Consider the following 16,747-nt stretch of genomic DNA (forward strand, 5'->3'; position numbering starts at 1 on the left):
TAGGACAACTCAACCAAGAAATAGGACTAACACCTTCCCAAGATACTTTCTTTATGATGGAATGTAATGCAGATACTGAATGTCAGCATAACTTTCAAATAGGATTAGGATTTGATACCACTAGATGCAGCTATTGTAATTGGTTTCCAGCTAAAAATAAACGAGCTCAATGTTTATTATGCAGTATAACCTATTGTATAGTCTGTCTAGAAAAATTAAATATGACACATAAGATAGCATTAGGAAATACTAAAGAAGATCATAGTCTAGAAAGCAGAGAATTACATTTAACAATTAGAGAATTAGAACTACAAGTAAGAGAACTTAAAATACAAATGCACGAGATAGAAGCTAAGACTAGTTTTGACATAGAATGTTTAGAATTAGAGAATAGACAGCTTAAATAGCAGCTAGAACAATTTCACAATAAGTACCCTTTAAAAGACAAACTGATTGAAGAACATATGAATTCATTAGAATTAGTCAACCTAGTTGATTCTCAACCCTTTAGTCAATACTCTAAAGCCCAACCAGATACTACATCTTTACCATTCAATTATCCGGTTATACCTAAACCAAATCTAGTTGAGATTTCATGTGTAATCAAGTTTGCAGCAAAAACCCTTAGTATAGATGCCATGATAGATACAGGAGCCAGTAAATCATATATTGAACAACAAGTAGTTCCCCCAGGATGGAGCACAACTTTACCAACCCCAGCTTTAGTTAGTATAGCCGACGGCACTAAGCAGATATACACACATTGCATCAATGGGGCACAGATTAGTTTTCATCATCTAGGTTCTCAAGATCAGCATATAGAATGGTTTCCCTTGCCTCAGGTTTGGATTGGAAATACCCGACAGAATCATCCTTTCATCCTAGGCCTTAATTTCATCCTTAGCTTACAAGGTGGCATGTTACTTAGTCAACACAACATTAGTTTCTTCAAGCGAACTGTACATACCCCAACCGCTTATGCCCTTAGCACCATCGCCCATTCCTCAGAGTTGCGTGCGAAGCGTGGTGGTACCATAGGAGTATATTCAATTCCCGCTAGTTTTTTATTTCCAAGTAGAAATATTTTTCCCGACCTAGCCCAAAAATATATACCTAATGAGATAGCAAATACATCTTTAGAAAATTTAGATACAGAAAATTATGATTTAGAAGAATTTGATTTTGAAAATAAGGAAGACTATTGGAACCTAGAAGATTTTAAACAACCAGCTAATTTAGAATTAATTTTTGCAAAAATAGGAAAAATAAAGAAAAAACCAATATACAGGAGGACCAAAAATGATTTAGATGAGATAATAAGATTAGCTGAAACAACAGAAATTTTAGGAGAGCAGCCCATGAAATATTGGGAAAGAAATAAAATCTTAGCTAGTCTAGATATAAAAAATAAAGATTATAGGATTACTTCAGCACAAATAAATCATACACCAGCAGACATAGAAGAATTTAGAACACAGATTAAGGAATTACTAGATCTAGGAGTAATCAGACCCAGCAATAGCCCGCACAGGAGCGCAACATTTATGGTTAGAAATCATGCAGAGATAAAAAGAGGAAAAGCTAGAATGGTGATAAATTATAAAAGATTAAATGATAATACAGAAGATGATAAATATAATATACCAGATAAAGACCAACTCATAAATAGAATACAGACAACAAAGATGCTTAGCAAATTTGATTGTAAGTCAGGATTTTGGCAGATAAAAATGGAAAAGAAAAGCATACCATGGACAGCCTTCTGTTGCCCTCAAGGACATTATGAGTGGCTAGTTATGTCCTTTGGATTAAAAAATGCACCTTCCATATTTCAGCGTAAAATGGATGGTATATTTAATAAATATAGTTTTATACTGGTATATATAGATGACATATTAGTGTTCAGTCCAGATAAAAATAGTCACATAGATCATTTGTATATAACATTAGAAGAATTCATAAATAATGGAATAATAATCAGCAAGAAAAAGATGGTATTAAATAAACCCTACATAGAATTTTTAGGAATGAAGCTAGGAGATGGAAAAATTAGGTTACAACCCCATTTAGTCAAGAAAATTTTAGACTATCCAGATAAATTAGAAGATACAAAACAACTTCAATCTTTTTTAGGAATTTTAAATTATGCACGAATGTATATTCCTAACCTTAGTAAAATAATAGGACCCCTTTATAGTAAGACTACACCCACAGGACAGAAATATTTCAATCAGCAAGATATAGCTCTAGTTAGAAAAATAAAAGACATTTGTAAAAATCTACCAGACCTATAGCTTCCCTTAGAATCAGAATACATAGTTGTAGAAACAGACGCAAGTCAATTAGGATGGGGAACAATATTATTAGCTAAACCCAGTAAATATGACAGTAAAAATAAAGAACGCATTTGTAGATACAGTTCTGGAAAATTTAAAGAAAAAGATACAACCATGACCAGCCTAGATTTTGAAATACTAGGAGTAGTATACGCAATAAACAAATTTAGATTATTTTTGCACAAACCTTTTACAATAAGGACAGATTGTGAAGCCATAGTTAGATTTCATAACAAACTAAACGAGCGTAAATTAAGTACTAGAAGATGGGCAAAATTTTTAGATTGTATAGTAGGACAAGGATATAAAGTAGAATTTGAGCATATTAAAGGAAGTGATAATAGATTAACAGACTGGTTAAGTAGAAAAATTTATTTAGAAAAAGAAGATAACCAGTTTAATTTTTGTGCAGATAATGGAAAACAGCAAGACCATGAACTTTGGGGGATTTTCTCTTCCCATTCATGAAGGCAGAACCAAGTTCAGACCTTTAACAGGGATTGAGTTAGACCCAGTTCAACAGTGTCTTTTAGATAACCTTTGGACCAATCAAAACCACCCAGCTAAGCGCCTTTCAGCCCTAAACTCTCTCAGTATATATTTTTCAAAAATCCAAAACAAGCCCTTGTCTAAAAGTTTTTCTTTCTATGTAGTAGCTAAAGGAACCAAGCCTGGTATTTACCATGATTGGATAGAAGTAGAACCTTTAGTCAAAAATTTTCCCACACCTCAGTTTAAAGGATTTTATGATTTTGAGACAGCCAGTACCTATGCCCGAAGACAAATAGGAACCAGTTACTTTATTAGCCAGATAGCTAAAGATTACCTGGACACATTGAGCAAGATGAGATCTACCATCCTTGCTACCAGTGGAGTTCCAGTTAGCCAGACAATTGGAAGCAGTAGTACAGGCAGCAGTAGTTCTAATCCTCAGACAAATTCTCAAAATCCTCTCCAAATGTGCAGACATTGTGAAGGCCTTTCCAGAAATTTCAAGAAAATCATGGATAAAGGCAAGAAGGTCAGTGAAGAGCTAGGCCAGCTCCGAGATGAAGAAAAACAATTGAGAGCAACCGTTCGAACCCTAACCAACCAGCTTAAAAAATTAGCTCCAGAAAGAACACATACCTCCTTACCTAGCCCAGAAATCAAACAACTCACTAGTGAGGAATTTGATCAATTGAGTGCTAGAATGTATTTCTTCAGGCATTCTATCATTCGATCCTTTTGTGAGAAAAGCCAAGTAATGGAAAACCTAAAACCCTATATTTATACCGTAGCCGGAGATAGCAGAAATAACGAGTTAGTTATTATTCAGCAATTTCTTCAAGATCTCTCCATAGCAAGAGTTGACTGTCGAGGCCTAGCTTATCAATGGACCTATATCTATGAAGATGAGGAGCAACCCTGCTTAGACGAAGTAAAATGCAATAAGAGGTCAGAACATTTTGGTAAAAGTGACTATTTGTTATGAAATTAGAAATCTTAGGGGTGAAACGATTCGTATTTTAATCAAACTTCAAGAGTGTATTTGTAATTTACTCTTTTATTTTTTATTTTTGCATCCATTTGTTTTCAAATATTTAAACAATTTTTTTGTTTTTCAATTAAAAAAAACACAAAAAAGGTTAGCTGAGAGATTCGAACTCATGCGGAAAACCATGTACTAAGCAGTAGGGGTGTAATAATGGCTTGGCCCGATCTACTCGGGCCTTGACTCGAACCGACCCGTGCAGGCATTACGGGTTTTAACTTTTTTGGCGAGCCCGCTAGGTCGGTCCAAGGCCCAAGCCCAGACCCACTCGGGGCTGGGTCTATGCGGACCTCTTTTTTTTTTTTTCTTGAAAAATGAATGATAAATATATTATCTATGTAGATTATTTATTAGGGATAAAAAGATAAAAGAAAAATTGTACTAGAATATTTTAGTTAATATTAATGAGATATTTGGTTATATTTCATGTGTGGTAATATTTAAAATTAATTATGTATAACTTATATTTTTTTGGTTATGAACTTATAACTAAAAAAGTATGAAACTATATAATTTTCTTCTCTTGAAATGAATAATTTTATATATATGAAAATAAAATTTTCAATATTACAATCATTAAATTAATTATATAACATTTATTGAATGAATATTTTTATTTCAAAATGAAATAAAATATTACAAAAAATTTATATGATTAAATAAAATAAGTGTAGATTATTGATGATGGTAGAGTAATTGCATTACTACAAGTCAAGTACGTCCCAACTAGGTTGACACCTACTAGCCTATCAATCATTTGCATTATATTCTACCTCAATAATTTAATACAAAAAAATAACGAATTGAAATAGTGAAAAATAAATTGTTGATCAATCATCGGAGGTGACAGACAATTCAGTTGTATTGTTCGAGGATATGTCATCCAAATCATTTTGAATTCTTTCATTTTCATTATAATTTTGTCTTCTTGTAAATGTATGCATATGATTTGTGGATATCATCAGTGCCTCAACCATTTTGGGTGAAAGCCTGCTGTGGTAATCGCTCAGCACCCGTCCACCTGCACTAAAAGCTGTTTCTGAAGCAATTGTAGAAATATGAATGGTTAGTATATCACAGGTCATCTATGAAACCACATGCTACATAGTTTTATTTTGTTTCCACTAATCTAAAATGTCAAAATTATCGAAATCATCCACTGATGGTCTTTCTAAATAACGTTGTAGTTCATAACTACTGATGCTTGTATGTTGAGATATTTCTCTACTTTTTATTGTTGAAAAAACACTTAATCTCCTACCTTGAGATGAGACTGGTAGTGTAGTGTGTGTATGTGTATTTGCAGATGCAGTTGCCTTGTATTCTTCAAATAATGTTTTGCATGTTTGCATAATAGAGGAAAATATTTTTGATCAACGAAAATAGTTCTAAAAATTCTTGTAACCAATTTCTTTACACCTATGATCAATTATTATGGCTAAATCTAAAAGATTAGGCAATGAATCAAAATATTTATCAAATTTTACTTTCATTGAAGTAATAATAGTTACATAATATTCATTATCCATATATTTTACGAAAACTCTAATTATTTCTGCTAACATATGTAAAACAAAGTATGAATATATATATATATATATATATATAAGAAAATGATTTTGTTGAAATGTCAAAAATTTTTAAAAAATCTTTATACGAGGTTAGTTGACGTCAATTAAGTTTTGTGGGAGTCAATACTCATCCTATTGATGTTGTTACAAAAAATAAATTTATTACTTTTCTTTATTTACAAACTCTTTTTAACATATTATACATTAAATTTCACTTACTGTCTATATTTAAAATTAATTTTTTAAATGGCATACTTTCTCAGTGACAATTTTTTTTGTACTTTGAAATTTGATTAGTAGAAGCCATAACAATAACAATTGCATTTTTTATTACAAGTACAAAAATCTCGTATACATGCATAGCTAATTTAACAACAAAGTTTAAAATATGGGCACAATAACGAACATGAAATAAATCACCATCAATAAGTAATTCTAAAGTTGAATTTAAATGAGTTACAGTCAGATTTTAATATGTTGCATTATCTAAACTAATGGTAAATATTTTATTTTATAATACATTTTTTATTTCTACACTAAATAAATGACCAATGTATGAAAGTTCAATTAATCTAAATGAAATATTTATTTTATTTAATTTTCAATCATTATCAATAAAATGTGCAGTGATACATTGATATTTTAAACCACTATTTGACAGACAAGATGTTAAACAAACTCTTTTCATTCAATTTTTTAAAGATATCAAATAATTCACTTTTAATATCCTCAAATTTCTTTAAAATCCCATTTCTAATAATATTTCTTGAAAAACTTTGATATTGCGGTGCAAAATTTTCGCGAATCATTTGGGCAAAATTGGGACATTTACTAGTAGTTTTAAGTTTTTATTTTTTTATTTTTAGATAATATATAATCAATTACAAAATTTTGTACACGTATAGGATCATATGAATTTTTTTTTTTGCAAATAACTAGTTGATGAAGTCCCTAATTGCATTTGATTTCTAATATCAAGTTATTAACTTTGTAAATATTTGTTAGCATGTCTTTTTAAATGACTAGTACCCTCTGCAGATGCAACACTAAGTAAATGTGCACAATATTTACATTTTATTTTAAATATAATTGTACTATCAGGATTATTTATAAATATTTTTTCAAAATGTTCTCAAACACCACTAGTTGTGCCGCTACACGATGATCCAATTGTTGGAATAGAAATATTAGAAGGAGAATCAACAGATTCATATTATATAGTATATGCATCAATATCAACATAAACATTAGGAATATTAGGATCTATAGTAATGCAAATAAAATAATATATAAAAACTAATAATTAATTTAAATAATGAGTAAACAATAACAATTAATATATGTTCAAAAATAATTAATGTTAAAAAATGAGTAGTTAATAAATTTAATTAAACTAATTAATGTTACCGACTAACGAATGTGATACAAAAATTAACTTCTTTTGATAAAAGTTTCTTCTTATACAATTGCAATGGGAACGGATCGTCGGTCGCCCTTCCCTGTCGCCTTCCCCTGTTGCCCCCAAAACGACGTCGTTTTGGGGGCGAATTTTCAAAAAAAAAAAACGCAGAAGAGAGAGGAAGGAGAGGAAGAGGGAGGGAGGAGGGAGGAGGGAGCAGGAGGAGGAGGAGGAGGAGGAGAAGGGGAAGGGCCGGACTGGAGGGGGCCATAAATACAGGGGAGGAGGTGGTGGAGACGGGTCGGAGGCGGAGGCGACGGCGGTCGCAGGTGCTGCAACGAGGTGGAGCTGCTGCGACCTGCGACGGCGGCGAGGGACGAGGACGGCGAGCTCACAGCCTCCTCCTCCTCCTCCTCCTCCCTCCTTCCTCCTTCCTCCCTCTCCATCTTCCTCTCCTTCCTCCCTCTTCTCTGCATTTTTTTTTTTTGAAAATTTGCCCCCAAAACGACGTCGTTTTGGGGGCGACAAGGGAAGGCGACGGGTGATCCGGATTCCATTGCAATTGCCACTTAGGAATGAGACTTCAAAATTAATTGAGAATTGATAGGAATTAAGAGTTTGAGAAAGAGAATTGTTTGTGAAATTTATTTTAGAAAATAAAAGATATTTATAGGAGTTCCGAAGGTTGAAGTCAATTTGTAATTAACAAACAAACAAACAAAAAAATAAAAAATAAAAAATTGAGCCATTGGGTTAAACGGTCATGTGACCGTTAAATTATTATTTTATTTTATTTATTTATTTTAGTCTACTGCTATGTAGACATTTAATTTAATTTAAATATTTTTTCCATTCATTGAATCATTGTCATTGTAATCAATGGCACGGGGAAGGGCAGGCAGCGCAGGCATAAATCCTGCGCAAGGAAAAGACTTATATATATATATATATATATATTATCGTTGCAAGAAATTTTATTTTTTTTTTATTTGAAATTTAACCATTGGCAATGACAGGTAGTAAATCTGCCAGAGAGGGAGCAGTCGGGTGGGTCGAGCCAGGTTGGGCCACTTGTTGGGCAATTTTTTTTTGGGCTGGGCCAACGAACTAAATCAGATTTTAAAATGATGGCCCAGGCCTGAACCTAACCAAGTTGGGCTTACTTTGGGTTACAGGTGAGTTTTAGGCCGCCCACGGTTCTCAAGTCATTTTTACATCCCTACTAAAAAGGCACCCATGTCATAATTTTATCATTTTTTTAATAGGGCTTACCATAGCAAAAGGAGCCTAGACAAAAGATTTTAACAATTAAAATTGGATAAATTATACCTAACCTTTTTTAGATTTAAAAAATTACAGCAAGTCTCAGAAATATAAATTTGATATAATTATATCAAATTTCTTTAAAATTTTAATTTATAATAATAAGTTAATTTTTCATCAGTAATTAATTAGTTATATAAATAAAAAAAATAATGGGTAAATTGTACTTTGCCCATATTTGTCCATTCCCTCACTTTCGTCCTTAAATTTTTTTTTTTATCTCTATTTTTATTTTGGACTCTCATATTTAAAGTTTTCTCAATTTGCTCTAAAAGCAATTTTATGTCCAAAATTAGACGGAAAATGATAAATTGATAGTAGGGTTGGGCGTGGGTCGATTGCGGCTATGAAACTTCTAATCTGTTATCTGTCCGCCAGATTGGCGGATTAGAGAAAATTAATCCGCATTCGTCCGCCAATTCGACGGATGTGGATTGAGCAGATTGACAGATTGACGGATGGATGCAAATCGGTTTGGCATTTTAAAATTTTATAAATTTTTAACATAATTCAACTTGTGCACTTCCTCAAAAAAAAAAAAAAAGAGTATTACAGTCAATGACTTAAACAAGTATTACAATCACTGCATGCCTCATCCAAACAAAGAAAATTTGAAATTTTAGAATATTACAATCACTGTATGACTAATCCACATAAAGTATTATAATATGTGATTTTTAAAATATAAAAACAATTCGAACTACTACCATGAATAGAGCAATAGTAGAGATTGTATGCCTCTGTATTGTTACATCTATATTTGTTTTTGAAAACAAAAATCAACCAGCATATATTATTATTTTTATTTATTATTTTTAGAGTTAGATTTAAAAATAAAAAATATAGATAAATAATACTTTTATTTTTTTCAATTCAAAAAATATATTCAAGTTGAAAACTCTTTTTCAATAGAATATATTGAATAGAATATTTAAACTATTTTTCAATTGAAAACACAAACATAATATTTAAACAAATTAAAAAAACAAAGTCTTACAAAGTACTAAGGGTACTCGCGGTTTGGCGGTTCGGTTGCTTTCAAATAAACTTTAAATCCGCCATCCGTCCAAAACTAGGCTGAATGGAAAAAATCAATCCACAACCGTCCGCTAGTTATCACGCATCCGTGCAAAATGCAGCGGATCGATTTGGTTCGGTTGGTTTCGACGGATCGGTATATCTGCTGCTCACTCCTAATTGATAGTCACGTGAAACCAAAATATATTATTATATAATTCACATTTCTGACACAAACTTGAACCTCAATATAATAATATATTTTTTATTTTATGTGATAATTAATGTGGCATTTTTTTTTTCCTGATTTTGAACAGAAATTAATTTTAGGAGTAAATTAAAAAAAATTTGAAACATGAAAGGTCAAAGTAGAAAAAGAAAGAATAAATTACAAATTCAACTCCTGAGCTTTACTTAAAATACAAATTACCTATGTGATTTGAAAAATTATAAATGTCTTATTGTCAGAATTTTTTATTTAGTAGAATTAATGGCTCTCTTATAAAATAATAAAATTATTTGAATTATCGATTGAAATAAAATTTTGACATTATTAAAAATTATTAATTGACTTGATAATTTTTTAATAAAATGAACTATTCGTATTTTAAATAAATGTCATAGAGTTATTTGTAATTTATCGCCTCCAAAAAAACAAAAACTTCAACGGTCAAAATGAAAAAGTGACTAAATATAAATTATTTATTTTTTTGTTGACAAACACGATAAATTGAATATGTTATAATTATCGAATTGTTATTATTCTTTGTATAAATAAAATATACAAAATATTTGATAAATGAACGATTCAAATTATCAAAATAAAATATATGATAAGATATATGAACCCAAACAACACTGTCGAGTGGACTGGAGAATAGCTACTTCCTAATTTTCAAAGCCTACTGTAATTTTAGGTTTTGTTTGGCATGATCTTAAAAAGTTACTATTCTATTTAAGTCATATCATCTTATTTAAGTCACATCACCTTTCTAACATATCACTTCAAACTTAACCCATACCTACCCCATATTTCATAAAAAATAAAAAAATACACTTATTTAGAACATCCCAAATCACCTCTTAATAGGAAAAATTACACCACAATAGTGTCAATAAATTTTAATTACAAATAAATAATAAATATTAATAATTAAAATTATATATTTTGTCGTAAATTTGTAATAATATTTTTTTATTCCCACTGCACCACAAGAGCTTTTCCCAAATTTCCACAAATCTAACACCCACCGAATCGCGAAGAAGTGAGAGAGTCAAAAGCGGTGCACTGTGCGGGTTCAGCTAATGGCTTCTCTAGACACCGATGTCACCATGGTTCCGGTCGGCGGCGACGGCTCAGGCGCCGCCGGACCATCGTCCTCCACCGCCTCAACATCGTCTTCCTCCAAGAAGGCCAAGCGATTCGAAATCAAGAAGTGGAACGCCGTCGCTCTTTGGGCTTGGGGTACCAAACCCTAACCCTAGTTTCTTCAATCTGCATATTTATGTGTTTCCATTCTATGTGTATTGACTGAATCGTGTGGTGGATGCAGATATTGTTGTGGATAACTGTGCGATTTGCAGGAACCATATCATGGATCTCTGTGAGTTTGACCTTCACCATTTTATCGTTTCTAATTGATTTGATCGTTCTTTGTTTCTTGTTGTATATGATGTTGTGGGTATGTTGTTGATGGTTTTTTTAGGTATTGAGTGCCAAGCCAACCAAGCTAGTGCCACAAGCGAAGAATGTACTGTCGCTTGGGGTATGCATCTCTTCTGAAATTCTCTCTCTCTCTCATGGAATTCTTGTAGATGTTATCTATACTATTATATTAAGTGAAAGCTCGATTTGGTGTCCAAGCCTTTGCTTGCTTGTCTTTACACCTGGTGTCTCTCATTTCTCTATTTAAAACAAAAATAAGTTGACAGAATTGCACAACACCTTGAATTTAGCAAAGAAAGCCCTTTCCACTTGAGCAACACATATTGGCTTCGTTCCCCCCCCCCCCCCCCCCCCCCCCCCCCCCCCCCGCCGCGGGGGGGTATTTTAGCCTGGCTTGGGATGAACCTTTGGTTTTTTTTTATTTATTATTTTTTATATAGTTTTGTGAGAGAAAAAATGAATGATTGTGGTTTCAATTTGACATCATGTCTTACTAGTTTTTTAGCCTATTTTGTCTTTTAGTAGCTAAATTAGCCCCAACCATCTTGCCAAATGGGGCCATTATAATGTTAATTCCTTTTATCATTTATTTATTTTTTAAAAGTTTTACTTATTTGAAGTGTATACGCATCGCCTGTGCCAACCACTAGTATATGAATATATACACACAAACATATTTGAACACCTATATTTATGTGCATATATAAAAATTCATTATTTTTTATGCAAACAAGCATATGTATGCTTGGAAGATGAAAGAATGTTTTTTTTTTTTTTTTTTTTTTTTGATAAATAAGATGAAAGAATGTTTCTAAGGAAGGCATTCTTGTAGTAGTATTAATATATTGTGGTAGTAGAAAGTTTGTAACTGAATATTTTTCCCTTATTTTGTGTGGTATTTTGAAATTGTCACTTGAAGGTAAGATTTGAAGTATGTATACCTTGCGCGTTACGATGGAAATTTTTAACTGTATCCCTTCGGCTTTGTTTGGATCTTGGAGCTTAAATTTTTTTCCGACTCAAAATACCACACAATTTTCCTTCTTTTTTTCTCTCGACAAATCTCTATCCAAATCTATGACCCAAATATAGTCTTTAAGTTTTTCTAGGAAGCAAGTTTTTAATTAATGATGAATGAATTCATAGATCACTGCATTGAAGAATTTTGAAGCTAATCTAAGCATATCATTGAGTTGTTGTTATGATGTGGTGCATGGGGTTAAGGATCAGATGGATGATTGATTTTTTACCCTGCCATTTGCGACATATGGTAGCCAAGAGCTTGAGTGTATGATTTTGGTCTTACTTCCATTTGATTTCCTTAAGAATGTGGGGGATAGGAGATTTGTTTGGGGTTATGGAATTGCTTTGTCTTAGTAAATGCATGGAACTGTCTAAAAATTGTCAATAGCTCGTGGTTAATTGATTTTTGTAAGGATATATTTTTAAGTGTTTTGGGTGGTAATTAAGCTACTCAAGGGAGGCTATTGAAGAAGATTGATGGGTATTATGGGTTCAGTGGATTAATAATTTTGTTCCTTGAAAAGTCATGTGTTGTAAATCAACAACCTTCTATAAGCTAAAATGTCTCAGAATGTTGTTTTATTTTCGCAAGTTACCAAGTTAGTGGTTTAGTGGAAGATTTTAAAATATGCACCAAATGCACAAGGTTTTATTTCTCGATACTCATTTTTTAGCGATATACATATTGATGCATGCAGCATTAGGGGAGTGTTAGGGGATAGGGTAGGTCTAGATTGATGTTGGTTAGCGTTGTAAATAGAGATATGAATCTACTTAATTTGACTAAAGAAATGACATTTGATAGGGCCGCGTGGAGAAGAAGGATTCATGTAGTCGATCCCATTTGATGGGACTTAAGGCTTGGTTTGGTTTGATTTGGTTTGGTTTATACATATTGATGCATGCTTTTAGGCTAAGTTTGGGAAGACTAAATAAGTGCACTTTTTGACTTTTTATGAAATATGGGTTGGATTTGGATTTGGTTTGAAGTGATGTGTTAGAAAGGTGAAGTGATGTGTTAGAGAGGTGATGTGACTTAAATAAGGTGATGTGACTTAAATAAGATGATGTGACTTAAATAGGATAGTGACTTTTTGACTTTTTGAATTTTTTGAAAGATGTCAAACTTGGCCTTATTTTCATTATGCTGAACCAAGGAAGCACGGGTGCGGGTACGAGTACGGTACGGGTACGAGTGCGGGTACGCCGATTCGGCAAAACTCAAAAAAAGTACGATACGGGTACGGCTACGGTACGCCGATATTTTTTTATTTTTTTTTAAATATAATTTTGATTAAAGGATCCAACCTACAAATTAAAATTAAATATCAAAACTAAAAAAAGAACTACTCATTTTCCTATAATTTAAAACCATTAAGCGTTAAAAATAATATTTGTGAAATCTCTCACTTTGATATGTTATGCACTGTGAATTTGTGATCATAATTTATTTTTAAAATCTTTCTTTTTGCTCATCAATTTGCTATTTTTATAGGATGAGACCAAAGAAATAACAGGAGACCAAAGAAAGATTTAAAGTTAATTACCAACAATAAAGGAAAAAAGTTCTCAATTGGTGCAGGTTGTCAATTGCAATTTGCATAATACATAAAATTGCATCATTCCCAACAACTACTAATCAACTAATACAGTATCAATTTTTAATGTTTTGTGCATAAACTTTAAAAGTTTGTTATGATTAAAGATTTTATAAAGAAATTTTAGGAGGATCTAAAGCAAAAGCATAATGCATAGTCATACACAGAACTACCCTTTATAGGCCTTGTTATTTTTTTTTTGTTCAAATTGCTTTTTAAAAACATTAAAATCATTTGTTGATATGCTTCTACAATTTATACAGACAAACAGGACGACAGAGAAACATCAAAATTACTGATCTGCAAGGGCACCAAAAAAAATAAAAAATAAAATAATAATTGCTAATTTGCAAGGGCAGAAAAAAAAAAAAAAAAAAAAAAAATTGGCCTTGGCGTACCCATGGCGTACCCACGCCGTACCCATGGCGTACCCGTGGCGTACCCATGCCGTACCCGAATAAGCCAAACGTACCGGACCCTCTTTTGCCGTACCCGGTACGCGTACCGCCGTACCGGTACGCGTACCCGCACCCGGTAAGTACCCGGTACTCGTACGGCACTATTTTTGGAGTACCCGTGCTTCATAGTGCTGAACTTTATTTCACACCGTGAGCATGAATTTGGATGGAAACCTCCCAGCACATAGCTTCAAGGTTAATTGACTTGATAATTGTGTTTCTGCGCTTGAGATACTTGTATGCCATTTAGTCTTGTGATATTTACTGTATGTTAATGGGTGAGATATATAACCAATACATCGACCAAATACTGGGTCTAGTCATCACAAATTTTAAAGTTGGTGTTGTAATTTGAATTTAGTCCATTTTTTGGTAATTACTCTTAAATCAATTTGCTATTCTGTTATTAGACTTGATGACTAATTCTTAGTTTATTTATTTGTATAATTCCCACCAATTTTTTTGCTGAACTATATCTATATAATGCTAAATATTTGCATTTTACAGGTGAGGTTCATTTTTACTTCCCCCCCCCCCCCCCCCCCCTCTCTCTCTCTCTCTCATTTTTTTAATTGTCTTTTATGTGATGCGATTAAGAATGGAGCAGAGTTTGCTTGGTGGCACTTGATGCCTAATTCTTTGTTTCTTAATAACCCTGAAATTTTCATGAAGTCTACACTGAAATGTTTTATTGATAAATGTGTTGTTATTTTAGTAATTGTGCATTGTCATCAAGATGTCAAATGGGTGAGTTCTTGGAAGAATATGTAGAGCCATGATGGGGGCATTTATGCAAATTTAGGTTTGAAACATGACGGAGCCATGATGGGGGAAGAATATGTAGAGCCTTGACAGCTGGTGGCAATCATGGTTTGAAACATGAATGGAATTTTTTTTTTTTTTGTGTGTGACTTGGGCCAATTTTGCCTTAATGCATATCTGGGTTACAAAGATTACTCACATCTTATAACACCTTTCTTACCTAAACAAACATGCATAGATGATGATCTGTGGCTTACTATTGACCTTTTAAATTTTAGTATCATATGTTGAACCCTTTATCTTCATTGACTCCCATGTAAGCTGATAGAGTGACTTCGTTACCCAAAACTGTTTAAGTGACTACTAGTTCATTGCTTTCTCTACTTTCTTGGGGTCGCGGAGGAAGGGAGGTGGATCCCTTTGGTTTTGACAATACTATTACCTTTTTTTTTAAAATTTTTTTTGGAGTTTTGCCTTTGTGTGAAATCTGGTGATACCTGAGTGTCACTTCAAGAACCTCCACTGTACCTGTCAATGGAATGAGAATCTTTTTCCTAGTTTTGATTCAAGGGCAAAGTACTGTTAAGTCCTGAAACAAGCTTTTGAATGGAAGGGAATGCATTAGCTTTTTTTGAATAAGATTCATAGCTTAATGAACACTTTTGAAGATTGTTGAGCAATATTTTGTGCTGTGTTTGGACTTAAATTGTGGACTTAGGAGTGCAACTTGTGTGAAACACCAATTCTATGACTGAGTCTCTTTGAGATTTGTACTCCGTCGGTATTTCATGGATCTTGTTGCCTCTTGTGAATTTGATGTCTGGTTATCATTTATTGCTGTTTTATGTGATTCTGCTTTTGGCTGAAACAAAGTTGGTTTCCATTCCTGTAGGGGTTTGCAACCATGCATTCCACTTCCACTGCATCAGCCGCTGGCTCAAGACACGTCAAGTGTGTCCATTGGGTAAGTTCTATGCCCCCTACTACTACTATGCCCTGAATTCACATCAATGTGATTGCTTGCTGATATCTTTCCTCTTTCGTTGTGGTTCTTTGTTTGTGCAGATAACAGCGAGTGGGAGTTTCAGAAGTATGGCCACTAGATGCTTTGTGCAAGTGAACAGCTGGTCCTCTCGCTTTCTTCTGGTTTCTCTTTATACACTTTGATCCCAGAAATCCTTTATAATAATTTTTATATTGTAACCACGAATTCTGGATTGGATATGCAAAATTGGTGCAATATGTAGTTTCATGATCTTCTGCTAGGAACATCATTGCGTATTTTTTTTGGTGGGTAAACATTTTCCTTTATGTGCTGTACTTGTTTTGCTTATCTGGTGGTTGTAAATTTGAATTTGTAATATCCCAACAACATTGATGCAATGTGGGTTACTCTGCACAGTTTTGAGTCTCTTTTGTATGCAGTAAAGCAATGTGATGGCTTTGCAAGTAGTTATGTTTGGAAGGGAGGGAGCTAGCCCTTGCCCTCCCGTATCTCATGGTTCTTATTACTGTGTGTTAAGCAAAGCTTAAAAAGATCGTACATCATGCATAATGCACTACCTTTTTAAGCTCAAAGTGTGTGAGAGCACATGTTAACAAGTCCCATATATATATATATATATATATGTTTTGTTAAATGAGAAGCTTTGGTTGAGAGCTCATTGGCTTTATTTGGTGCGGCTTACAGGCCCCTTGCAAGTGTTATAATTTTTTTTTTTACTATGGTTTTAATTTTTTTCAATTTAATTTTTTAGAAATTAAATTTTTTTTAATTTTTTTTGTTTTTAGTGAATATTTTTAAAATTTTAAGTAATTTTTTCACTTTTTTAGATGTTTTTTATTTAGATGTATTTAAAAAATAAAATATTTGTAAAATAATTTTTTAAAAAATCAAGAAATATTGAAGAATACAAAAAATGTACTGAGTTTTTGTATTTTTTTTTGAAGGCAAATTTTATTTTATCCCTTTATGGTTTAGGTCATATGTGAATTATTCCCCTAACATTCGAATATCATTACATAATCCCCTTGTGGATGATCGAGTAAAGTGTACAGTT

At 32.7% G+C, this 16,747-nt stretch overlaps 1 protein-coding gene across 1 annotated transcript; it reads left to right on the forward strand.

Annotated features, from left to right (window-relative positions):
• The first annotated feature begins 10,346 nt into the window (after positions 1 to 10,346).
• On the forward strand, positions 10,347 to 16,088 carry LOC114302496 (RING-box protein 1a). The gene is made up of 5 exons (XM_028247525.2): positions 10,347 to 10,645; positions 10,734 to 10,784; positions 10,887 to 10,946; positions 15,580 to 15,651; positions 15,753 to 16,088. The coding sequence occupies exons 1-5, from the start codon at positions 10,486 to 10,488 to the stop codon at positions 15,788 to 15,790; spliced, it is 381 nt and encodes a 126-aa protein (XP_028103326.1). The 5' UTR covers positions 10,347 to 10,485; the 3' UTR covers positions 15,791 to 16,088.
• Positions 16,089 to 16,747: the final 659 nt, after the last annotated feature.

Source organism: Camellia sinensis, chromosome 4 (assembly GCF_055761805.1).
Source record: "Camellia sinensis isolate YWXY chromosome 4, ASM5576180v1, whole genome shotgun sequence".
Classification (NCBI taxonomy): Eukaryota; Viridiplantae; Streptophyta; class Magnoliopsida; order Ericales; family Theaceae; genus Camellia; species Camellia sinensis.

Bases quoted from the DNA above. Each gene is read 5' to 3' on its own strand.
- LOC114302496 (XM_028247525.2), top strand. From the start codon at position 10,486: ATGGCTTCTCTAGACACCGATGTCACCATGGTTCCGGTCGGCGGCGAC. The intron at 10,947-15,579 runs GTATGCATCTCT...CCATTCCTGTAG, and splicing joins AGAATGTACTGTCGCTTGGG to GGGTTTGCAACCATGCATTC. The intron at 15,652-15,752 runs GTAAGTTCTATG...TTGTTTGTGCAG, and splicing joins ACGTCAAGTGTGTCCATTGG to ATAACAGCGAGTGGGAGTTT.